This window comes from Mesoplodon densirostris, chromosome 2 (assembly GCF_025265405.1).
Source record: "Mesoplodon densirostris isolate mMesDen1 chromosome 2, mMesDen1 primary haplotype, whole genome shotgun sequence".
In the NCBI taxonomy this organism is placed as follows: domain Eukaryota; kingdom Metazoa; phylum Chordata; class Mammalia; order Artiodactyla; family Ziphiidae; genus Mesoplodon; species Mesoplodon densirostris.
In genome coordinates, this window is record NC_082662.1 from 120,510,935 (window position 1) to 120,536,735 (window position 25,801).

The 25,801-nt window shown below is 44.9% G+C and overlaps 1 protein-coding gene and 1 pseudogene across 2 annotated transcripts; both read left to right on the plus strand.

Moving 5' to 3' along the window:
• The first annotated feature begins 12,189 nt into the window (after positions 1–12,189).
• LOC132484364 (low affinity immunoglobulin gamma Fc region receptor II-like) lies at positions 12,190–22,449 on the plus strand. 2 transcript variants are annotated; one of them, XM_060090831.1, is made up of 5 exons: positions 12,190–12,394; positions 13,706–13,726; positions 15,312–15,569; positions 20,908–21,162; positions 22,271–22,449. In XM_060090831.1, the coding sequence occupies exons 1-5, from the start codon at positions 12,283–12,285 to the stop codon at positions 22,447–22,449; spliced, it is 825 nt and encodes a 274-aa protein (XP_059946814.1). In that variant the 5' UTR covers positions 12,190–12,282. The 2 variants fall into 2 exon arrangements, with proteins under 2 accessions (XP_059946814.1, XP_059946813.1); XM_060090830.1 differs by having other exon boundaries at positions 12,216–12,394; positions 20,908–21,174.
• On the plus strand, positions 15,675–19,037 carry LOC132483734 (polyhomeotic-like protein 1; annotated as a pseudogene).
• Positions 22,450–25,801: the final 3,352 nt, after the last annotated feature.

Sequence of the window (25,801 nt, forward strand, 5' to 3'; positions counted from 1 at the left end):
ACTGCATTGAAGAAGACAATTTTTAAAAAAAAGTTTTATTGGAGTATAGTTGATTTACAATGTTGTGTTAGTTTCTGCTCTACAGCAAAGTGAATCAGTTATACATATACATATATCCACTCTTTTTTAGCTTCTTTTTGCATATAGGTTATTACAGTATATCGAGAAGAGTTCCCTGTGCTATACAGTATGTCCTTATTAGTTATCTATTTTATATATAGTAGTGTGTAGATGTCAATCCCAATGTCCCAGTTTATCCCTCAGCACCTCCCACCACTTTCCCCCTGGTAACCATAAGTTGGTTTTCTACATCTGTGACTATATTTCTGTCTTGAAAATAAGTTCTATTGTACCGTTTTTTTAGATTTTACATATAAGTGATATCATATATTTGTCTTTGTCTGTTTGACTTACTTCACGAAGTATGACAATCTCTAGGTCCATCCATGTTGCTGCAAATGGCATTATTTTGTTCCTTTTCTATGGCTGAGTAATATTCCATTGTATATATATACCACATTTTCTTTATCCATTCCTCTGTTGATGGACATTTAGGTTGCTTCCATGTCCTGGCTATTGTAAATAGTGCTGCAATGAATATTCGGGGGTGCACGTATCATTTCAAATTATGGTTTTCTCAGGATATATGCCCAGGAGTGGGATTGTAGGATATGGTAGCTGTATTTTTAATTTTCTAAGGAACCTTCATACTGTGTGTGAACCTTCGTACTCCACAGTGGCTGTACCAATTTACATTCCCACCAACAGTGTAGGAGGGTTCCCCTTTCTCCACACTCTCTCCAGTACTTATTGTTTGTAGATTTTTTGATCATGGCCATTCTGACTTGTGTGAGGTGATACCTCATTGTAGTTTTGATTTGCATTTCTCTAATAATTAGTGATGTTGGGCATCTTTTCATGTGCTTTTTGGCCATCTTTATGTCTTCTTTGGAGAAATGTCTATTTAGATCTTCCATGCATTTTTTGATTGGGTTGTTTATTTTTTTGATATTGAGCTGCATGAGCTGTTTGTATATTTTGGAGATTAATCCCTTGTTGGTTGCTTTGTTTTTAAATATTTTCTCCCATTCTGTGGGTTGTCTTTTCATTTTGTTTATAGTTTCCTTTGCTGTGCAAAAGGTTTTCAGTTTAATTAAGTCCCATTTGTTTATTTTTGTTTTTATTTTCATTACTATAGGAGGTGGATCAAAAAAGATCTGGCTGCGATGTATGTCAGAGAGTGTTCTGCCTAGGTTTTCCTCTAAAGTTTTATAGTATCCAGCCTTACATTTAAGTCTTTAATCCATTTTGAGTTTATTTTTGTGTATGGTGTTAGGAATTGTTCTAATTTCATTCTTTTACGTGTAGCTCTCCAGTTTTCCCAGCATGTCTCATTGATCTGTATTTCTGGTTTTGTGCCAGTACCATACTGTTTTGATGACTATAGCTTTGTAGTATAGTCTGAAGTCAGGGAACCTGATTCCTCCAGCTCCGATTTTCTTTCTCAGGATTGCTTTGGCTATTCAGGGCCTTTTGTGTTTCCATACAAATTGTAAAATTTTTTGTTCTAATTCTGTGAAAAATGCCATTGGTAATTTGATAGGGATTGCACTGAATCTGTAGGGTGCTTTGGGTAGTATAGTCATTTTGACAATATTGATTCTTCCAGTCCAAGAACATGGTGTATCTCTCTGTTTGTGTCATCTTTGATCTTTCATCAGTATCTTATAATTTTCTGAATACAGATCTTTGGCCACCTTAGGTAAGTTTATTCCTAGGTATTTTTTTTCTGATATGATGGTAAGTGGGGTTGTTTACTTAGTTTCTCCTTCTGATCTTTCATTGTTAGTGTTTGGGAATGCAAGAGATTTCTGTGTATTAATTTTGTATCCTGCATCTTTACCAAATTAACTGATGAGTTCTAGTAGCTTTCTGGTAGCATCTTCAGGATTTTCTATGTATAGTATCATGTCACCTGCAAACAGTGACAGTTTTACTTCTTCTCTTCCAATTTTGATTCCTTTTATTTCTTTTTCTTCTCTGAAAAAGTCCTAGCTGCAGCTAGGACTTCCAAAACTATGTTGAATAAAAGTGGCAAGAGTGGACATCCTTGTCTTGTGATCTTACAGGAAATGCTTTCAGTTTTTCACCATTGAGAATGATGTTTGCTGTGGGTTTGTCATATATGACCTTTATTATGTTGAGGTAGTTTCCCTCTATGCTCACTTTCTGGCAAGTTTTTGTTGTAGGAGACACTTTCTTAAGCCAGGTGGCTTTTTCAGTAATCTTAGGTAGCTGAGTTTCAACTTCCCCAGAAGTGTGACTCCAAGTACAGCAAGTGGTGTTGGCTAGAGCACAGACACCTTCTTTCGGTCTAAAAGATAATCAAGGCCTATTCTATTATAAGAACAACTTTGGCCAGAGAGTCTACAGATTATTGCCAGGCAGCTATCGCTTTGCCAGTAGCTTCTGTGATAACTTTAAGAGTTAAGGAGAGGCTCCTGATCACAGCCTCATTTACACTTCCTGCTAATCAGGGAAGTAGGTATCTGCCACAGGAAGCAAATTTTGAATCAGGAATGCCTCCCGGTAATTCTCAATTGATCTGTAATTTTAGTTGAGAGGAGCAGCCCAACGTGAAGCCTTGGTTTGATTGTGGACAGTCAGAGACATAAAGAGTTAGCTCAGACCATAGTGTCCCACCATTTCCCAATTACTTAAACACTGAGCTTTCCATGCATGAAGGGGCACTATCCTCCACAGATAAAGATAAACCTGGGGGCTTCCCTGGTGGCGCAGTGGTTGAGAGTCCGCCTGCCGATGCAGGGGACATGGGTTCGTGCCCCGTCCAGGAAGATCCCACATGCCGCGGAGTGGCTAGGCCTGTGAGCCATGGCCGCTGAGCCTGCACGTCCGGAGCCTGTGCTCCGCAACAGGAGAGGCCACAGCAGTGAGAGGCCCATGTACCGCAAAAAACAAAACAAAAGAAAAAAACAAACAAAAAAGATAAACCTGGGAGGAGCACAGATGGCACCACCAAAAGAGGTATTCCATGGTGGAGAATACTGGAATAGGAGTGCAGAGTGACCACCCAAGCCCTGGAGGTCAGATGATTTATGATTTAAGAGTTAAGGGTCTGTAGACTGCACAGAGTATTGTTCTGATTTCTCTTTCTGTTAGTTGTTCTGATTTCTCTTTTTATTAGTTGTTAACTGGACACAGAGAAATTGACTTACAGGGTCAAGGTTAGGAGTCTAACAGGATATAGAGGGTATTTCATTTGGTCCAGAGAAACTGAGGCATTGGAAATCAGGGAGACGTTTGTAACAGGCAGACTACAAAATCACCAGCATCATAGACCAACTGGGGTCTTTGGAGGCAAACCCAATAATCAAATAGGTCTCCCCCTTTGCAAAAGCCCCAGAAATACAGATGCTAGCATTATCTTTACAAGTGACAGAAAGAAAAAGAAGAGTGGTGAAGCAGGTACAAAGGGGAGAAGGTATTTCATGATGAGAGTGAAAGGACCAGGATTCTTGTTCCAAAGTCTCAAGTGGAAGCATTCTACTTCATGAAATCAGCAGCTTCTCATTCAAGTAAAGTTGATTTTGAGCATTTGTACAGGACCAGATGTCAGATGGAGCGTTTTTCTGTTGTGAAATATGCATGCAAGATTTGATACCTTGTAATTTGGTAGCAGTGTCAGTGGTCAAGGATTCTTGGTAGAGTCTTTTCCATGAGTCTCACTTTTGCAAAAGCATTAGAGTAAAATAATAACTGTCTGTTAATGACAAAAGACTTAAAATGCCCATGGATAAAAATCTGATAATTCATTTCATAAGGAAATGTAGTTAATTCTGTGTTACACAATAAGTTAGGATGATAATTGGACACTGAGTGTATTGACACAATTCTAGAATCTTTAAACAATTTCTGGAATACCTGTATCAGTAACATATATCCATACACATATAACCTAAGAAGGTTTATCATCCATATTTGACAATGCTTCCCATGTAATTTAGCATACCAAATAAACCTAATTAGTTCAACATCTCTCCTTTACAAGCTGAGAGCCAAATCCCTTGAGAATTCCAAGGGGGTCTCTGGGAAATCTCAGTGTTAACTCTGAGGTAAAAAAATGCTGCATTTAGAATTTGATTTTGGGAACGTGTGAAAATGACAAAAGGTTTGAACATTTGACTAAATAAGATCACAGATCATTATGAAATAATACTTAATTATCTATTTAACTAAAGTGACAATAAAATATTTTAAAGGCAAATGCAGAAGGTTGCATAGTTATGAACAAAACTTAGCTCTTTTAATATTGAGAAGACTGTGTTTTCTTAAGTAGTCAATGACCTGATAAAGGCAACATGAAGCACAAGAAATTATTTTGGTAAGACACAAAATATTTGCTTTCCAGATAGATTATCAGAAAGATTAAAAAAATAATGATAATAAACTTTCACAGCCTTTTATATTAAGAGCAGACCAATAATACAATAAAACTTTGTTTTTTTTTAACAGACAGAAGACCAAGTCTAATTTTGCCCCAGGATACTTTTTGATATTAAAATTCATTAAAAAAATTTAAATAGATCCATTCCGATCTTAGCCACACCTTCCTGCTTGACTACACCCAAAATTTCTTTTCCAAGAATCCTTTTCCACAAATATTCTCCAACTTTTTATATACATTCTAGTTTTGTCCTGTTTTTTCTTTTCTTTTTTTCTCTTTCTCATCCTGGAATAAACATTTTACTTTAGGACAAAATTACTCTTTTTTCCCCAACAAAAACACATCTCCATGTCTTGTATAGAAATGTTTCCCTTATTATTTCTAGTAGTTTTATATTAATTATAATTCTTATCCTTAAGAATCTCTTGATTCCTAGTGAAAACTAAAAAGTAAGCAATTGTGGACTGTCACTTGCCAATTCTGCAGATTGGCAAATTTGCAAATACATTTCTTAATTTCGGGAAACATATTCTTCCTCATAGTACATTTTTTCAATGTGACACAAACCATGTTTACTAAGAGATGAAAATATCTTTAGTTCCTCTGTAAAAGGAAGTCAAAAGTGGATAAACCTACATTCAGTACTTAATGTTTCAGTATTTTATATAAACTTGGAAATGATCTAGATATTCGACAAATATCCATCATTTAAGCTACCTTAGTGTAACTTTAGGATTCAAATAACCAAAATAATTTTGGAAACTATTTTTAAGTAGATGTACCATAAAGCATAATAATTCTTCAAAAGTTCACTTACAAACTTGTATCTTATTTACATATATTTAATTTACTTGTTCTGAACATCTATGTTTAGATTCCTCATGACAATTTAAGAGACATTAAACAGCTAACCATCGTCATAAGTTAGTTTTCTTGCTGACAAATTCTCTAACAGAGATAAAGGGAGCTTATTTGACTTTTAGTAAACCTAGGTAAAATAAAAGTATGGTATTTAATGCTGATAACTCTGAAGACATGCCTGTTTGAATTAAACCAACAAATTTAAACTAGCTTTATTTTACAGAAGCTTATCTTACATCATGTGACCTTGGCAAACATTTGGGTTAATTTCTGTATTACTGAGAGTATAGTTGATTTATATAAATGCTTAAATTTCTTTAAGCCAGTAAAGTAGAGCTCGTTACAAATTAATTTTGGCAGTACCACCTGAAGGTAGAAAAAACCTACGTATGTATGTATTATAACATATATACATAGACATACATAAACATACAGACAGATGCAAACAGAAGTCTTACAAATTTCATTTTAAAATTTTAGCCATGAGACAGCTATGATAATACAAAACTCAGTGGTTTATAAAAGAACAGTTGGGTCAAAATTGTGGTTCAGGCAGGTGGAATAAGTTAAAACTACCTGCTCAGATGGCTTAAATTTTTTACTAATATTTGTGAAGACTGAAAATTTTTCATGTACGTAGTTTCCAAATAGCCTTTCCTTTTTTTTTTTTTTTTTCCTAATAAGGATTACTTCTCTGAAGTTTGAATTTCAAAGAAATGGCACAGGGTAAGAGTGCAAGTTCCTCCAAGAAGGACTTTTATTTTCTATATCTAGAATTTTATGACACCTACAAGATTTTTGAGATGAATGGGGAGGTTTGGGAATTGGTAAAAAGGATAGGTTGGCTTTGCATTTTTTCTAGAGCTGCACTTCTGATCTTACAAGACAAGGACAGTTTTTTCCTAATTAATTAATTAATTAATTATTGGCTGTGTTGGGTCTTCCGTGCTGTGCGTGGGCTCTCTCTAGTTGCTGTGAGCGGGGGCTACTCTTTGTTGCAGCACGCGGGCTTCTCATTGTGGTGGCTTTTCTTGTTGTGGAGCACAGGCTCTAGGCACACAGGCTTCGGTAGTTATGGCACGAGGGCTCAGTAGTTGTGGCTCATGCATGGGCTTAGTTGCTCTGCGGCATGTGGGAGCTTCCCAGACGAGGGCTCGAACCTGTGTCCCCTGCATTGGCAGGCAGATTCTTAACCACTGCACCACCAGGGAAGTCCCAGGACAGTTGTTTTTAATTCCTCAAAGAATTGGGTTGCAGCCTGAATAATCTCAAAGCGTTGATCCACCCATCCAACTATACATTATCTTCATTTTGCTTCTTTATATCAGGGAAATCTTTAACTAAGATACAAACCAAAAGAACTCTATGTTCTAGATTTGTACTTTTTTTTTTTTTTTTGGAGTATTTTCTTTCATTCAGCTTAGGGGAGAAGGCCTTAAAAAAAGGTCCTATCAGGCTCTGAATATCAGCTTCCAATTTGACCGACTTCTGACCATAGTGCTACTTTAAAAAAATCCTTTCAAATATCTTGTCAGGTTTCAGCTGGGAAAAAGAGTAAATATTTCTGGCAGTATTGAACAACCCCATGAACCCAAGGGTGTTCTGAAAGAGGATACAAAAGATACGAACCCTCCCAAGGTCCAGAGTGACTTGCAGAGATAGCCACGAGAAAGAAGACTTAGACAGTTCCCCTGAGAGCTGGCAAAAGTCAGCAGAACCCCAGAAGCCAATGGGGTGCAACCCTGTTTTGTGCTGATCTCAGCCTATCAATAACCAGTGTTGTGGTTGGACCAGCTCTTGTGGTTCTTATAATGATTGCCAGATGCCCTTCAGCAATAACCATCAGGAAACTTTGAAAAAAATAGAGGCTTATAACTTATAACACCTGGAAATTACACAGCACACCTGGGGCCACACAGCAAGGTCATAGGGAGACAGAGAGTGCACGTGGGCCCGGGGTTCTGCTTTTACTGGGGCTGAGGGTGGGTCCTAGGGTTTTGGGGGCTCACTGTTTATTGGTGAATTTAAAACGTAAGAGCAGAAATTTAAAGGACAGGATGGAAAAAACAAAAACCATGTAGACCAATTGGTCAGTTATTTAAATCTACCAAAATCTCTAAAACAAAGGAGCCTCAGTGAGTGGAGGCGGCCTGGCTCTTTATCTACTTGTGTGGTTGGTACTGTGTTTAGCTGAGATAGCCTTCTTTGAAAGGGCTGCCCCTTGAAATGGATGCCTTGGCAATCAAAGCTTAAGGAAGCCACTTGTACTGCAAAAAAGAAGAAAACTGTCAGGGCTTACACTACAAACCCATATTTCTGCCTGGCCATAATTTGGGGGCCCCAACCTGATGGTTGCCAAGTCAAGTTCTCAACACAAAATGAGACAAACAGAAGAAAAGAGCTGTCCCTGGGAGAGAAGAATTGACAACCAATAGATACCCCAAAACCAAAATCAAAAAAGCCTGAATTTGGAAAAGAAAGGACAACATGAAATTTTATTTTCCTCTCTTGACCAGGCACTACAGAGACCTGGGAGACCTGACTGTGGTAAGAATTCTCATCCTTCACCAGCTTCTGCCAGTTTTTCCAGGATCCCTTCTGGAGGCTCTGGAGCATGAGGTATTTAGAGTGTAGCTCTGGTATCTATCAGAATTTAACAGGGTTTCCATTAATCTTAGTTTTAGTGTCCCCTTGGCTGTTTAAGGGAATAATTGGTAGCAGTTTACCAGAGACTCCCTCAGAGTCTCACCAACCCTGAGAGGGGCCATTTGGTGACCTTCCTTTGAGGGTAGATACGGGGTATCTGTAAGGCCACTAACTTGGCAGACTTGTTTACAGTTCTATAGTCTCTTCAGAGTGGAAAGGCAGTTCGGACAGAGGATTAGCAGACTGTGGGCGCTCAGGTAAAGGAGGACAGGGGAGTAGTAGGAGTCACATCAGTCTTGTAGTCTTTTGTTTTAGGTACCTCTTGTGTCTTTACTTTTTCATTACCCTTTTGCAATGAATCTTTCAATGAAGCTCTCTGGGACTCTTGAAGCCTTTTGGAGGCATACCAATTAAAATAGGTATCCCATTCTGTTTGTTTGATTTGAGGACTCTTACTTTCAAGTGTACTTTTAAATGAGCCATCTTGTCTAACTGGAAGATTCCCTATAATGGCCGTTGTCATACTAAGATGTTGCCATTTTTGTAGATATCTATAGCTTCTTGGACCGCATTTATCAGACATAAAGTAGGCAGGTGTGCCAGAAGGTGGCAAGCTTAATTCGTTGATATTGAAGGGTCCCACTTGTGTAGCTAAGCCTTGGATCTCTTAGAGCCAAATTAATGCCTAATAGGGATGTGCCACCAGATTATGTGGTTTTTTTTAACATATTTATGTATTTATTTACTTTTGGCTGCGTTGGATCTTTGTTGCTGCGTGTGGGCTTTCTCTAGTTGCGGCTAGCGGGGGCTACTCTTCCTTGCGGTGTGTGGGCTTCCCATTGTGGTGGCTTCTATTGTTGTGGAGCATGGGCTTTAAGTGCGTGAGCTCCAGTAGTTGTGGCACGTGGGCTTAGTAGTTATGGTTTGCGGGCTCCAGAGCACAGGATTAGTAGTTGTGGCACACAGGCTTAGTTGCTCCGTGGCATATGAGATCTTCCCCGACCAGGGCTTGAACCTGTGTCCCCTGCACTGGCAGGTGGATTCTTAACCACTGTGCCACCAGGGAAGCCCCGATTATGTGGTATTTAACAGTGTACCTTGTTACATGGAAATTTTTGTGAGGTTGGCATGTGACCACTGTTGATCTAACCCATTCCTTGACCAACTTATCCTAGCCCAGGAGTCTGAGAGGGAGGTGTTGAGCGCTCAGTACAGTCCACATGTATTGTCTTAATTTAATTCCCCAAGTCCCTCAGCAGTTCATGCTGTGGACTTACCTCAAGCTTTGTGAGTTTCCTAATGGATGCCATCATGCTTTCTTTTGCTTCAAGGGCTCCTATTATTTTCCCTCATTTAAATAATTCTCCCTAGTTCAACAAGACTTACTGATTCTGACTGCTTGAGCACTGTTCCTGAGATATGTCAGTACCTCCTGAAGGTCCTTACACTGTTGCTGAGATTGGGCATAAACTCAAATGTTGTGGCCTACTAGGTCTCCCCATGAAATATCTGAAGTCTCTCACACCCCAAATTTCCACCTAAAAGGATTAGAACAAACAAACTTGAGCTCCAAGTGGGAACTAGGTGGAGCTCGATCTGAGAGAAATTGCCAGAGATACTGGAGAGCAGCTGGAGAGGTAGCAAACTAAAGTGGCTCTGTAGGAACCTTCACCTTCATCTAGGAGCCAGCCTGGGAATCTTCAGTGGCTGTTTTCACATCACACCTCATTGACAATACAGGCTATACCTTGGAGAGATTGCAGGTTTGCTTCCAGACCACTGTAATAAAGCCAATATTGCAATAAAACGAGTCACACAAATTTTTTGGTTTCCCAGCACATATGAAAAGCTATGTTTATACTATACCATAGTCTATGAAGTGTGCAACAGCATCATGTCTATAAAACAATATACACACCTTAATTTACGATGACCTTATTGCTGAAAATACCAAAACAATTTCAATAGTAACATCAAAGATCACTGATCACAGATCACTATAACAGATATAATAATAACGAAAAAGTTCAAAATATTGTGAGAATTACCAATGTGCCACTTTGTGACACAGAGACACAAGGTGAGCCAAAAGCATGTGGGAAAAATGGTACCAATAGACTTCCTCAACGAGGGCTGCCACAAACCTTCAATTTGTAAAAAATGCAATATCTGCAAAGTGCAGTTAGGTTAGCACAATAAAATGAGATATGCCTGACCTGTCCAATGATAAAACTAAAACAATTTAGTTACGAGATTATTCAAGGGAAAACAAGCCATGGATTGAGGTAGTACAGTTCCTCATAAGCAGTGGAGAACTCTTCCCTAGGGATTTGGGCAAGACCAAGTTTTATAGAGCTTTAGAAGAGGCAATGTGGAAACAGGGCATGACTGGCTAGGAGGTTGGGAATTTCCTTATAAGGCTAACAGGTCCTGATTTCTAGAGTAAGGTAAGCTAAGTAAAGCTGAGTTGGAGGATTGTGACTGGTGTATGTTACGTCCCTGGACAGGTTTTTCCTGTTAAGTGCAGGCTGACTTAGGTTTAGATTTATGATGTGGCCTGGTCCACTGGGGTGGCTCCAATGTGTGGGTCCCATTATATAAATTAACCTTTAAGGGCTTCCCTGGTGGCGCAGTGGTTGAGAGTCCGCCTGCTGATGCAGGGGACACGGATTCGTGCCCCGGTCCGGGAAGATCCCACATGCCGCAGAGCGGCTGGGCCCGTGAGCCATGGCCGCTGAGCCTGCGCGTCTGGAGCCTGTGCTCCACAACGGGAGAGGCCGCAGCAGTGAGAGGCCCACGTACTGAAAAAAAAAAAAAAAAATTAACCTTTAAGGTGTTATGTCAGCTCACGGAAGTCTTTTCAGTGGTTAAAGAAATTTTTTCACCTAAAAATCAGATAAGGGCTGGAGGTAGATTGGGGTTGGTAGGTGGGGTAGAACGGGGCAAGTAGCAAAGCCTTGGCCAAAGGAGTGGGGCTGCTGAGGTTTCTGAAGACCACAAAGTGTAAGAACAGGTTTCAAAATGTCATTTCCTTGAATATTACAGCTTGCTTCCTCAGAGAGCTTTTGGGAGAGAGGCCCCAGCAAAGGGCCGCAAGAGAGATCCCAGAGCAACTCATGTTCTGGGGATGTTGAGGGTGAACAAGTGTCAATGAGGGTGACAACAGAAAGCAAAAAAGAGAAACTAGCATTGACTGGATACCCACAACGAAACCAGGGACTTTGCTAGCACGCAAATTCTCTTTTAATTTTCAAAAACCTTGAGTGCGGTGGTTCTCAACCAGGGTCAATGTTGCCCCCAAGAGAACATTTGCCAATGTCTAGAGACATTTTTATTTTCACAACTAGGGGGTGCCCCTGGCATCTAGTGGGTAGAGGTCAGGGATGCTGCTAAACATCCTACAGTGTATAGGGCAGGTCCTCACAATGAGAATTATTTGGCCCCAAATGTCAATAGTACTGAGGCTGAGAAACCCTTCTTGAAGGACAGGCAGGCTAATCTTCATTTATACAGATGAGGAATCTGTAGTTCTGAGAAGCTACCTGTCATTCAAAATTAGACTTACGCAGCTCTAAAGCCCTGCTCTTGACCATGCCATAGTGATAAGAACAGTGATGGGTAAGAAAGATAAAGAACCAGGGCACTAATTGCTGCCCAAAGATATTTGTCGGAGGAATGAGTACAAGAGTGAACGACAAAGGGGAATAAGAGGATGGCTGTGATCATCCTGTTGCCACTGTGACACACGTCTTTGTCCTTGTTCCACAATCCAAAACAGAGTCAGGATTATGATAATAAAGAAAATCAAATGGTGGGGGCTGGCCTCAAGTCGCTATGTTCGATCTCAGGAGGAGTCTGATGCCAGTGTTTGCGCCTCTAAATAGATCTAGAAGTATGGGGAGTCTGCTGACACACTCTCCTCCATCGCCTTTTCTAAGCAGAGAGACAGACAGGAGGTTCTGAGCTGAGTTTGGGTGACCATTTATTCCCCTCTTCCTCCCAGAGGCTGAGCCCAGCTGTGGCCCCAGAGGAAGAGGAGAATCTGTTTCCCAGTTTCCACATTTTCTGTGAACTTGGAGTGGGACTCAGCCAGATTGATTCTGGGAAACCCTGAAACTTCTGGGAGGGAAAAGTTGAGACGAAAGAGGGTGGAAGGGGAGGAGCCAATGACAAAAACAACACTTCTTTTCACTTCCTCTTTTGGACTCCAGAACTTGTCTGTTCTCTGGGGTGGAATCTGTCAAGCCTCGAGAGAAGTCTGTGCCTGCTGTGCTGGGCTGTCAGAGCCAACCTGCTCGCTCCAGGAGGTGATGGGGATCCCCTCATTCCTAGCCCTCCCTGCTGCCAGGAGTGACCGAGCTGACTGCACATCCTGCCATCCTTTGGGCCACATGCTACTGTGGACGGCTCTGCTATTCCTGGGTGAGGCAGGGTCCCCAGGAAGGGCAGTGGAGCAGGGACAGAGGCAGGCATGCTTTTCTAACTCAGCTGCTGTCATCTCGGTTGGGGCTGGGCTTGGGCAAGGATGAGGGCTGGTGCGTGAAGCACGTCAGGAAAGTCAGGAGGATGAAGGCAGGCTGATGAAAATCAGATTCTGACAACCTTGCTGGCCTTGGCAAATTATGAAATTGGCAGAGTTTTCTTTTTTAATTAACTTATTTATTTATTTTTGGCTGAGTTGGATCTTTCTTGCTGCACGCGGGCTTTCTCTAGTTGTGGAGAGCAGGGGCGACTCTTCGTCGCGGTGCGTGGGCTTCTCATTGCGGTGGCTTCTCTTGTTGCAGAGCATGGGCTCTAGGTGTGCGGGCTCAGTAGTTGTGGCGCGTGGGCTCAGTAGTTGTAGCTCGCGGGCTCCAGAGCACAGGCTCAGTAGTTGCGGCACACGGGCTTAGTTGTTCTGTGGCATGTGGGATCTTCGTGGATCAGGGCTCGAACCCGTGTCCCCTGCACTGGCAGGTGGAGCCTTAACCACTGCACCAGCAAGGAAGCCCAGCAGAGTTCTTTTTTTTTTTTAAGTCTTTTGCCCAGTTTTACTGGGCACCCAGGTCCCTGGTGCTCTGCCACCCCCCAGAGCGGAGCCAGCTGCGAGCAAAGTCTAGTGACCTAGACTTGAAGGACTAATGAGTGGCCAAGGTGTTTACCTTCCTTAGAAATTGTGTTTCACTGGGACCGTATCTTAGGCGGGAGGGCTAATGCTGTCTTAGGCCAATAGGAGGTGGGGGGGAACACCTTGTGCTTGGGGGCAGTGGCTGTTCTCTTTGCCCCCGAAACCACTTCAGGCAGCAGAAGCCTATTCTCTTTATGTGAAAGGAGATTCCCCTGGGCAAAAGCACAGGAGGATGTGGGTTATCCAGGGAATGGGGATCAGAGAATACATAAGCCAGGCAATTCTAGAATCAGTTGTGGGACCAGAGGAATCATGCATACCTCCTTGCACTGCAGACAGAAGTGAAGAAAAGACCAAGCGCAGCAGAGCAAATTTACTAAAGTGTCAGAATGGCAATTTAGTCTTTCTGAAGATGGAGACAGTAAATTTATAGAGATACCAATCTGGCCCCTGTGTGGTAATTTCATTAACACACAGCTGAACAAGTAAAGACATGGAAACCCAGGTGAACATAATGCAGACAGAGACCATCAAGAGAGTTAAGGGGATTTGCAAGGAGGTGATTATTTATAATGATGTATCATCATATCTGAACACCAGGCTGATCTTTGCTTTCTCTTTTACAGCTCCTGTTCTTGGGAAACCTGGTAACTGCTCACCACATCCTCTCCCTCCCCCAGCTACCCTCTCTCTGCTCCCTGCTCCCTGTCTGGAGGTGCTCTAGGTGCACCAGCAATCCAGGACCGAGGTAGAGCCAGGAAAGAGTAATTGCTCCCACAAGGTGCCCTGCCCCACCCCCTGCTGTGTCCACCCCTTTCCTTCCTCCCAGGGAAGCCGAGGATGCACAGCCATGGGGCACAAGTGCCTCAGCCCTTATGCTTCTGTTCCGGTGAGACCTCACAGATTCTGTCACAGAATATAACTGTCCTCTGTCTCAGTCGCCTTCCTCTTTCCAAACTAAATCACAAGCCCAGGCCATTTTAGTTTCAGTTGCATACAAAATCACATGATCTGCTTATGTTATCCCCATAACATATCTGGCACGTTAGTTAATTTGCTCTGCTGCCGTTGTATTTTCCTCACTTTATGTCTGCATTGATAAATCTTTTACTTTTCATGTATCTGAAGGCTTCAGGGCCTGTTCCCCTGGACACAAATAGGAGATACCACCTGTTCTGGTGGGATGAACACTGCTGGGCACTGCTTTCTCTGCACCACTAACCTCTCCACCTCCCAGGACTGGTAGTGGGATGGGGCTCTACCTGGGCCACTGAACGCAGGGCTCCCTAGACTGGCCTGCCAACCTTTCTCCTCTTTCTTATTCTTCTGAGGCCACAGAGACTCCTCTGTGCTTGGGTATCAGGACAGGTCTATTCTAAAGGAGAAAGAATGGGGACTTCTCTGGTGGTCCAGTGGTAAAGAATCTGCTTTACAATGCAGGGGACGCAGATTCAATCCCTGGTCAGGGAGCTAAGCTTGTGCCTCAGCTGGAGCCCACGGGCCACAAACTATAGGGCCTGTGCCTCACAATTACAGAAAAGAAAACCCACACGCCATAACTAGAAAGAAGCCCGCGCACCAAAAGGAAAGATCGCGCACCGTAACGAAGATCCCTCATGCCGCAACTAAGACCCGACACAGCCAAAAAATAAATAAATAAATACAGCTTTTTTTGTTGTTGATCTGACTCCTTCCAGTCTTTTTTAAAAAATGTATTTATTTCTTTTTATTTAGAAATAAATACATCTTAAACAAAAAGAATGGAAGAAGTCAGAACAGAAACGTGGTGTCTGACTCTCAGCCTGGCACCTCCACCAGATGTCCCCATTTGTTTTCTTCCAGCTGTGCAGAGAGTTTATCCACTAGTGTCCAAATGCCTCAGCTTACAGGGGAGGAAAGTGATTCCCCTAAGGATGTATGTGTAGTGTGTTTGTGTGCGTGCGTGCGTGTGTGTGTGTGTGTGTGTGTATGCTTGCCCCCTCTCCCATTCCCCTACCTCTTGTCCTCTCCCCTGGGAAGGAGGCAAGCTCCCTGAGAGAATCTGGGTTCCTGGGGGCCCCTGTTTGGGCTGCATGAGTGGGAGGAGCTGCCTTTGGTTGCACAACAGTTCTGGGTTGGGTTCCTCTCTTGATGTCTCCAGCATGGCCACAGTTTTCCATCATCTGAGATTTGGGGTCTGCTTAGGCCCTTGGGGTCCCTTTCCTCATGCTGCCTTCTCTCTCTGGCCCTCAGCAGGTCTCCCGAAGTCTGTGGTGAGCATTCAGCCTGCGTGGATCAATGTGCTCAAGGAGGATTACGTGACGCTGATGTGTCAGGGGACCAACCTGTATGAAGGCAACCTCACCCTGTGGTTCCATAATGGGAGCTTCATCCAGAGCCAGAACCAGTCCAGCTATAGCTTTAAGGCCAGCAGCAATGACAGCGGGGACTACAGGTGTCAGAGAGAGCAGACCAGCCTCAGCGACCCTGTGCATCTGGATGTGATTTCCGGTCAGTGGAGGAAGGCCTGGGAGAGTCTGGGAGAACAAGGATAGAAGAAATCTGTTACGTGGCAGAGGTTTTTTGGAAAGAGGAATTGCCTGCTTACCAGGAAGCATGGCTGTGAGTTGTTTGAAGGGGTTTTTGTCCACTCATTTCCCTTTTCACACACCCCATTGCTTAGTACGTGTGGTGAGGTGGAAGTTCCTAAGAGATTTCTCAGAATATATTGGGCTGTGTTGTCTCGGTGCTGACTGAGCAAGAAGGTGACCAGGCCACTGACAGTCAGCTGGGTATGAGAGAAGCAGAAGGAAATCCCTAATTCATAGAAATCCTTCCATTTTTATGGCAGAGGCAAGTGCAGAGACAGACCACAACTGAATCCTAGCCCTGGAAATTAAAGCCATGTAAACATGATGATTTCATTTACCTTTGAGCTTCAGTTTCCTCATCAGCTCAGTGGAGATACTACTGCTGTCAGGTTCTATCCCCTATCAGGTTCTGGTGAGAATCAGCCTTTCCCAGCCCCTGTGCCCTCTGTGCAGCTTGAGGTGAAAGTTGTGTCTTAACCACCTTTTATATCCAGCCCCAGGCATGGGACACGGCTTAATAGATGTTTGCTGAACAGATCAATGATCCTCCAAAGCTCCTGGCAAGAAAACATTCTCCATAGAGAAAAGCTGCAGTGTGATTATGATGAATATTGTCATTGCTATTCTTCACTTAGTCCCCTTCCCTCACTCAACTCTCAGATTCTCCTCGAAGGTATCTAGGCCCAGTGGGCCTGCAGCTCCAGGCCTGCAATCTCTACCCTCTGTGCTCAGCAGGAAAAGACAGTCCTGGAGGGAAGCCCCAGAGGCCTGGCAGGGCCTCAACCTCAGTGCTCCTGCCTCTCTAGGAAGGGGTGGAGGTGAGGGATCCCTCCCCCGAGACTGAGCAAGTTCCCACCCGACCAGCAGGTGCGTTGACAAGGAACCCTGGCACATGAGGTGGACACCACCCTGAAGGACCTAGGTGGGGAGCTAGATGTGAAGGCCTGGCGCCAGAGCACCAGCCTTGGGGACCCTGAAACACTATCATGGAGACTAGAGTCAGAACGCCGACTGCACCACTGGGAGTCCCTACTCAGGTGGTAGCGCTCGTTCCCAGACAGCTCAGTGCCACGGTCTGAACAGCAGGCAGAGCAGGCACTGCAGGGGCAGCTCCGTGGGCCTCAGTATCTCCACCAGTTCGTGTCGAGCAGCAGCTCAGCAGGCCCAGCTGCATAGCCTGGCTGCTATCTAGTGGCCACAACTGCTGGCAGCCAGCAGGGCAGCTCCCCCAAACACCAGCACAACGCAGCAGCTGAGCACCACCCAGGCCTCAGTCAATCTGGCCACAACATCAGCCTCCCAACTCACCAGCCAATCCCGGAGTGAACTCTCCCAGTGTTACCACTTTGACCCAATGTGTGCTACTGGGGAACACCACCTCCTCCCCCTCAACCTGTCCCAGGCCCAGATGTATCTAAGACCACAGCTGGGAAACCTATTCCAGGTAAAGCAGACCTTGGCCCAGAATGTGCCTCTAGCTTCTCAACTCATCCTTTTGCCTATTAGGGCAGTGGCAGTACTCCAGCAGGAGGGGCTGTCTGCTCAGGCTGCTGGAGTCCATGTAGATGCAGTTTAGGTAAAGACCTTGGCACTGAGGAACAACAGGCTCAGCCCAAAGCTCCACCCAGAAAGCTATTCCCCTGTTTAGCCTTTCCCAGGCCTCTAGCCAGGCCCTAGCTGTGGCTCAGGCTCCCTCTATGGCCTCAGGCCAGTCCTTTAGCCTTAGTCCAGCTGGTGGGGCAGTGAGAAGAGCATTCGAAGGTACATGGGTCCAGGCGGAAGTGGCCACCCACCTGGGCCTTTGGGTCAGTGGCCCTCCTCAGGAATAGGTGGTGCTTGGAGCTCTCCCAGGAAAGGCACAGGAGTGGTGGAGCCCTTGCCTGCATCCCCAACAGTGACTGATCCAGGGCAGCTAGTGCAGTGGCCAAGAAGACAGAAGCAGGTGGGAGTGGTCAGCAAGACAGGACAGCTGCACCTGCTCCCAGCCAGACCCTTACTAGCTCAGTCACCACACACAGATCCAGCCCCATTCACTGATTTAGCAACAGCAACAGATCCAGCTCTTGGAGAAACAGGTGGTGATGTGGCGGCAGATTGTTATCTACCACTGATGACAGCTCCAGCACCATCAGCTCCGGTACCCTCCCCACAGCTACACCTCTCCAGCTGGTCCAGCAGCAGCCACAAGTCTCACTGCCCCTCAGCCACCACAGTCCAGGTCTCTGTTGTCTTCTGCATGCAGTCCGTGCACCTGCCGGGCAAACCCAGGCGCTGGCTGTCAAATGCAAGGAGGAGGGCGATGACGTCTCCACGCTGGGTTCCATGCTCCTGCCAGGGCTTCTCCAGTAGCAGAGAGCCCCAAGGCCACGGAGGAGGAGAGCAGGCTTGGAGAAGAAGCTGAACTAGTGACCAGTGGGAATGCTAATTCACCAAGCAGTGAATTAGCAGCCGTGGCCCCTGCCCATCAGCACCTCCTCCTACACTAGCCATGGTGTCCAGATAAATGGTGACTCACACAAACCTCCACAAGCCATTGTGAAGCCCCAGATGCTCACCCACATGATTGAAGGCTTTGGTATCCAGGACGGAGCAGAACCTGTCCCAGTGTGCTGTTCTCCATTACTGAAAAGCCACTACAGACTGGCCTCCCGACAGAGCTGAATGAGAATCAGTCAGGTGGCCCCTGGGGAGGGGAGAGCCCATCTGCTGAGTAGTCAAGAAGACAAATCTCCTGAAGTTCCAGCACTGTGGGAAGTACAGTCCTGGAGAACAGTTTTGTGACTCCAAGAGTTGTACTAAAGAGTTGTGCTCCATGACGTACTAAAAGGTACAGTGCGAACTGTAGCTGCCAGTTCTGGTTGAAGAGGAGAAACATGAAAAAGTTTCAGGAAGCCCACTATGCCTTGTGTTCACCAGTGTGGACCCTGCTGCAGCTCCTCTGTCATCACCCATGCTAAGATCCAAGGCAAGTGCCACAGGGGTCAGGAGGACTCTAGCTGGGGTTCAGAGAATTTCAGTCATGGTAAAGAACTCTCTCCAATGTCCCTGGGCCTTTATCGGTGAGAGATGGACATGGGGAATGTGACCCAGGGAACCTCCATACAGCTGTGCCTACATCAGGATTCATTGCATCAACCCTGTGTTCCTGTCCAGTAATCTTAGCCACTGGAGTGCAGAGGAGGTGTATGAGTTTATTGCTTCTCTACAAGGCTTCCAGGAGATTGCAGAGGAGTTTTGTTCCCAGGAGATGGATGGAAAGGCCCTTTTTTGACCTAAAGAACACCTCGTGAGTGCCGTGAACATGAAGCTCGGCCCGGCCCTCATGATCTGCACCAAGAAATTGTCCTCGAGGAGACCTAAGGTGGCCCTCTTGCACAAACCAGCCTAAGGCTGCCCCTTCCACTGTCCAGGTTACAACCTGGTACCAGTAGAGACTTTGCTGAGAAGCAAGTGCTGTTCTAATGATGTGCACCTGCAGTAGGGGATTCCCCAGACAGGGAGGAGAAGTGCAGGAATTGGTTGCTGGTGCTACATGGAAGCAGCTTTGACATTTTCTCTGGGTTCTACTTCATTTCAAAAAATCTTCACAGGGCTTCACTGGTGGCGCAGTGGTTGAGAGTCCTCCTGCCGACGCAGGGGACGCGGGTTTGTGCCCCAGTTCGGGAGGATCCCACATGCCGCGGAGCGGCTGGGCCCGTGAGCCATGGCCACTGGGCCTGTGCGTCCGGAGCCTGTGCTCTGCAACGGGAGAGGCCACAACGGGAGAAGCCACAACAGTGAGAGGCCCGCGTACTGCAAAAAAAAAAAAAATCTTCACAATTCTCAGCATTCCCACCTACCCCAATCCAACCTTTATAAAAGAGGCAGTCTAGGGCTTCCCTGGTGGCACAGTGGTTGAGAGTCCGCCTGCCGATGCAGGGGACACGGGTTCTTGCCCCGGTCCGGGAAGATCCCACATCCTACATGCCGCGGAGCGGCTGGGCCCGTGAGCCATGGCCGCTGAGCCTGCGTGTCCAGAGCCTGTGCTCCACAATGGGAGAGGCCGCAACAGTGAGAGGCCCGCGTACCGCAAAAAAAAAAAAAAAAAAAAAAAAAGAGGCAGTCTAGGGAACCAGGACTGCTCACCCAATCCTGGAGTGGAATCTCTAGTCAGGGCCTGAGTTCCTCAATAGGAGGAATACACAGGATGGGAGGAAATGGGTGGAACGCAGTGGTGGCTCCCCAGTGGGAGAGGTGGGGTGTTCTGGCTTGTGTGACCCAAGTCCCAAGATCTGGTGCTCCCCACCTTCCCTCTGGGTTGTCCCACTGTAGCCGTGGCCCAGAGTTTTCTCTTCGTTGTCACTCCCTCCCTCAGTATTGAACATTTTCTCCTGCATTTGTGGCAGGCTCAGCGGCCAGTGTAGAGCCTTTTTTGGCATCACTCCGATCTGCTGAAGGGGCTAATAATCGTGGTGACTAGCACACGTGTGGCTGTTGTCATTTCTTTCTCATGTCCCGGCTCCCTTCCAACGTATCTATCGTTTTCTACCCTTTCTTTCCAATTCCAACTCTACTCTGTCCTATGGCTTTAGGAAAAAGGAATGCGTGGGCTGAGGTCAGATTATAAGTACCCACCTTAGCCTCTATTCCCTATATGACAAAGGAATTAAATATCTTTTTCCTCAGTGAAAGGATGAAAATCGGGGGGAAAAAGTACACAGCAGGCTAATGGCCCACCCGTGTCACTGCTGCCAAAGTCCCCGCTGAAGTGAAATTCCATATTTACTAACATGCACCAAATAAGCTAATATTTGTTAGATGTCCGTGACTTTCCCCAAAGACACTTGACTCTGCTGTGTCCCCCTCACATGTTGTCTCCTATGTCACACTGAGTCCTTCCCTCCCTCCCTCCCTCAGGGAAGGGACTGTACTCCTGGGTCTCCTGTATCCTTCCTGCAGAAAGAGGCCTGTTGGGCAGGACAGGAACAGGAAGACAAGCATATCCTGAGCACCTACTATGTGCCAGTGACTACTGTAGATAGCTAATGGTATTATTGTGGCTCTTTTCACATACGAGGAAACGGAGGCCCAGAAGAGTTAAATTATTTGCCCAAGATCACAGAGCTCATACATGATGGAGCCAGAATTACAGACCAGGGGTGCCTGATTCCAGACTTAAGCTCTTCCCTCCACACACAGGGGCCCACCAGTAAGGATGGTCTGGGTTTCGGATTTGAGTCAAGACCTCCTGGGTCCTGTGGTCCCTTTGTGTCTTTCAGACTGGCTGCTGCTCCAGACCCCCAGCCTCGTGTTCCAGGAAGGGAAGCCCATTGTGCTGAGGTGCCACAGCTGGAAAAACAGCCCTCTGCATAAGGTCATATTCTTCCAGAATGGAAAATCCAAGGCGTTTTCCCATCTGCGTTCCACCTTCTCTATCCCACAAGCAAAACTCAGTCACAGTGGCGAGTACCACTGCACGGGATTTATCGGGCAGACAGTGCACTCATCACAGCCTGTGACCATCACTATCCAAGGTGGGAACCAATGCTGTTCAAGGAGCTTTACACCTTGGAAGGATAGGTAGTTAGAGGATCACTGATCTTTTTCGTACTTCAGAACCTTTGTTCTCACGAGTATGCCTGTTTGACATCAACGGGAAAGTTCTAGCTTGACCTAATTGCTGTGTGAATTTGCAGCTCTGTTCCAGCTCATTTCTCAGGGATTATAGAAATGGGTGTCCTTCATTTGGAGTTTTAACTCTTAGGGGACAGAAGCCACCCTTTCATCCTCCATATCCATCCACCAGACATTGCCACTCTCCCTCTTTTCCACCTTATTCAAACCACTTTATCATATGTCCCTCTAGGTGTCTTATGCTTGCTTGTGTCTCCCTACTGAACCTCTCAGCCTAAGCTCAAATCTTAGCTCAAAGCAGCTGCGTTAGCATGAGAATCTCTCTCTACGTACAAAGAAAGAGGCTTCTGACTGTTCTTGAGAAATTGTACATTGTGGGATCCATATCATACCCTTTCAGTCAGCATCACAAGCTATTTATGCCAGACTAATGTTGGTTAGTGAATACCCAGTCCTGGGCTCAGAGGAGGTGGTGAGTGAAGATCTGTTGATGTGGTCTGTGGATTCCCTAGTTCAATGTTTCCCAAAGGCTGTTCCCCAATCACATAACTCCTTGAGAGGGCTTTCAGAATGAAGGGTTCTGTGATCAAATTAATGCAGAACGCACTACATACTCTGTTCCTCTCCTTTTATATTCATAATTCAGATTAAAGTATTCACGAAGTCCTGTCTTAAAGGAAACTTTTAAACTAGGTTTCATAAGGCATTTGCTAAACCCAGGTAACCACAAAACCTTTTTTCTTTATAACTTCTATTAATGTCCTTCAGAAGAGATGTGCCTGAGGTCATCCTTTGGGAAATGCTGATCCAGTGCTTTATTTGGAAAGGCAGAGAGAGGAAGGATAGATCCTCTGAAGCCTTCCGGGGCTAGCTGTCTGCTCTTGGCCTTCGCCTCAGCCTTTAGCTTGGGTGACTTCACAAAGGCTTCCCACCGGGGACCTGAGCGTTTATTCCAAATTTCTGTCTTAACAGCTGTCATTTTTCCCATCCCTCTGCCTCTCCTATTAGGTTCGGCAATTCTATTCATCATTCCACCTTGGTATCAAATCACTTTCTGCCTGGTGATGGGGCTCCTTTTTGCAGTGGATACAGGGCTGTATTTTTCTGTGCAGAGAGACCTTCAAAGCTCAGTGGGAGACTGGAAGAACTGCAAAGTCAGATGGAGCCAAGGCCCTCAGGATAAATGACCCCTCATCCCACAGCTAACAGCACTGGCAGCAGCATCTCTTCAGGCCATAACTTTCCTCTTCCCCAGGCCCCACCTTGACAGCAACGTGGGCTAAGGAGCCTCCAGGGAAAGAAAAGGCCTGTGATCTCCAGAGCTAAAATCCTAATAGGCCCTACCTTCACTGATTTCCCTAAGGCCAAGGCACAGTCACAGCCCACCCAGCTCTACAAGGACTCAGAGCAAATGTGTTTTCACAGATCTTTGACAGAGGTTCCTCAAATACATGAAACCTCAGGAAATCCTGCTTCTACTTCCAAAATGAATCCAACAATCTGACCACGTCTCAGGACTCTACTACTAGCATCTTAGTCCAAGCCACCATCATCTCACTTGAATTACTGCAGCAGCCTCCTGACTGCTCTCCCTGCACTCACCCATGACACTTGACAGTCCATTCTCACCATAACAGCCAATGTGTGTTGTATCTGTCACGTCTTTTCTTGAAGCCATGCAATAGCTTCCCTCTTGCATTTAAAGTAATAGCTAAAGCCTTTGTAATGTTCTACAAGGCACTACATGATCTTGTTCCTCAGTGCCTCTTTAACCTCATCTACTGCTCTCCTTTGCTTCCTTGAACTCTTCAGTTATACTTCTGCTACAGGTTTATATGTTATTTACTGTTTCTGAAATGTTCATTCATACAGATATCTACATCATGCTTCATCATGGTCTTTACTCAAATATCACCTTATCAGTGAGGTCTCCTTGATCATTCGGTATAACCCCGCTCCTCCACCATCTCCTAATCCCACTCTCCTGCTTTATTTTCCCCATTGTACTCATCACCAACTGGAGTACCATATGTTCACTTGTTTGATTGTTTACTGCTGTATTTTTCCCCTATTGTATGTATCACCAATTGACTATCCCCTCTCTCATCAGGATATGCTCCAGGAGAGCAGGGCCTTTGTCTGTTTTGTTCACTACCATATACTTAGAGTCAAGGTCAATGTCTGGCACTTGATAAAGCACTCAATACATATTTGTGGAATGAGTAAATTCTTTAGCATTTGAAATTAGAGACATTTTTAGGTACATCTATTCCATCTTCCCAGAAACAGAGGTCCAATTCAGTACTACTGAACACCCTATTAGATACTACCCAATATATACCACTAGTACATGCATTTCAGCTTTGAATATATTTGCCTACGCTCAGTACTATTTACTTTCACCCATCACATCTTTTAAAGTAGTATATCAGTTGGACCTACCTCCCTTTAATTGAATTGACTTCCTAAGCCTGTAGAGTAGCATTGTGAAAAGCATACTGAAGAGAGCCAAACAACCTGGATTTGTGTTTCATTTCTACATTTGCTAGCTGGTTTGTCTTGAAGAATTCATTTAACTATTTTATGAATTAGATTCTTCTTCTGTAAAATGGTAATATCTTTATCTCCCTCCCCAGGGATATCATGTGAGGTTAAAGTGTAACAACATATATGGAAGCATAATGTCTTTGGAACATAATAAGCGTTTAATAAATGCTCATGGAACCTGATGTCTTTGGAGCACACTATTTGGCTGGCATTTTCCCCTTAAATAGATAAGATTGCTTTTACTATAGTAACTGAAAAAAAAGGTAAGAAGGTCTAAGTTGGAGTTGGGGTGGACTAGAAGGTAGAACTGAGTGAGTTACATTTTTGTGGCTAGTCACATCAGAAAAAAAAATGGGGATAGTCCCATTTGACCAGCTGTAGCCAGTATAATAAGCTCATATGCTGTAAAAATACAATCTCAGTGGCATAAAACATCAAAGGTTTATTTCTTATTCATTTTCTGCTTCCAGTCTTCCTGAAAGACTCCCCAGGAAGCTGTCTTTCATGGGATGGCTCAGGTTTATACTTCCATTTCAACACCAGCTACCACACATTGCCAAGGAAGGCAAAGAGAACAGTGGCAATTAGGATGGTAATTAAATGCCCTCTGCCCAGAAGTAACATATCACACATACTTAAATTTCATTGATCAAAACAAGTCATATGGGGGCTTCCCTTCCCTGGTGGCGCAGTGGTTGAGAGTCCGCCTGCCGATGCAGGGGACACGGGTTCGTGCCCCGGTCTGGGAGGATCCCACATGCCACGGAGCGGCTGGACCCGTGAGCCATGGCCGCTGAGCCTGCGCGTCCGGAGCCTGTGCTCCGCAACGGGAGAGGCCACAACGGTGAGAGGCCCGCGTACCGCAAAACAAAAACAAAAACAAAAACAAGTCATATGACCTGATCTCAAGAGGCATGGAATTGCAATCCCTTTCTGAGGCTAGAAGGAGGAGAATCATAAACATTGGTGAGCATCATCAATGTCTATCACACTAACATTCCTTACTGTACCACTGTGAGGGGTAAAAATGAATAAAGTATATGTGGCACTATCTGATAGACATAGCGGATCACTCCTCTTTTTCTTATTAACAGAAGCAGGATTTATTTGGGTATAGAGCAGGTACATAGTTTAGGGGAAACAGGAATCCTCTTTTGCTCCTGGATGAAATCAGAGATTTTTAAAGCTAGAAAGTGTCAGAAATGATGAAATTCAATCTTGTCACCTTAAAATTGAGAAAGGTATAACCCAGATGGTTGAAATGACTTGTTCAAGGCTGTACAGATAGTTGGTATCACAGATCTTTATATATAGTTTTGGATCATACTATACAACTTGCTTTTTGTGCTCAGTTTTGGGTCAAGAGCATCCCTCCACAATGACCTTATTATTATTATTTTTTTTTTTTCGGTACGCGGGCCTCTCACCGTTGTGGCCTCTCCTGTTGCGGAGCACAGGCTCTGGACGCGCAGGCTCAGCGGCCATGACTCACGGGCCCGGCCGCTCTGCGGCATGTGGGATCTTCCCGGACCAGGGCACGAACCCGTGTCCCCTGCATCGGCAGGTGGACTGTCAACCACTGCGTCACAAGGGAAGCCCCACAATGGCCTTTTAAGTCATCACTTGAATGTCTCTTCTACTTTAAAAAAAAAATTTTTATTTATTTATTTTTGGCCATATTGGGTCTTTATTGCTGCGCACAGGCTTTCTCTAGTTGTGGTGAGCACGGGCTACTCTTTGTCATGGTGCGTGGGCTTCTCATTGCAGTGGCTTTTCTTGTTGGAGAGCTCAAGCTATAGGCGAACAGCCTTAGTTATTCTGTGGCATGTAGGATCTTCCTGGACCAGGGATCAAACCCATGTCCCCAGCATTTGCAGGCAGATTCCCAACCACTGTGCCACCAGGGAAATCCCTGTTCTACTTTTAAAGACACTCAACCTAAGTTACTAAACATAAGTGGATATGTTTAAGTGTATGTATAAAATTTGCATT

What these genes read in the sequence shown, in the direction of transcription:
- LOC132484364 (XM_060090830.1), top strand. Translation starts at nt 12,283, where the DNA reads ATGGGGATCCCCTCATTCCTAGCCCTCCCTGCTGCCAGGAGTGACCGA. An exon ending in TCCTGTTCTTGGGAAACCTG is followed by an intron (nt 13,727 to 15,311) that starts GTAACTGCTCAC and finishes TCTGGCCCTCAG; the next exon opens with CAGGTCTCCCGAAGTCTGTG. An exon ending in TATCCAAGGTGGGAACCAAT is followed by an intron (nt 21,175 to 22,270) that starts GCTGTTCAAGGA and finishes CTCTCCTATTAG; the next exon opens with GTTCGGCAATTCTATTCATC.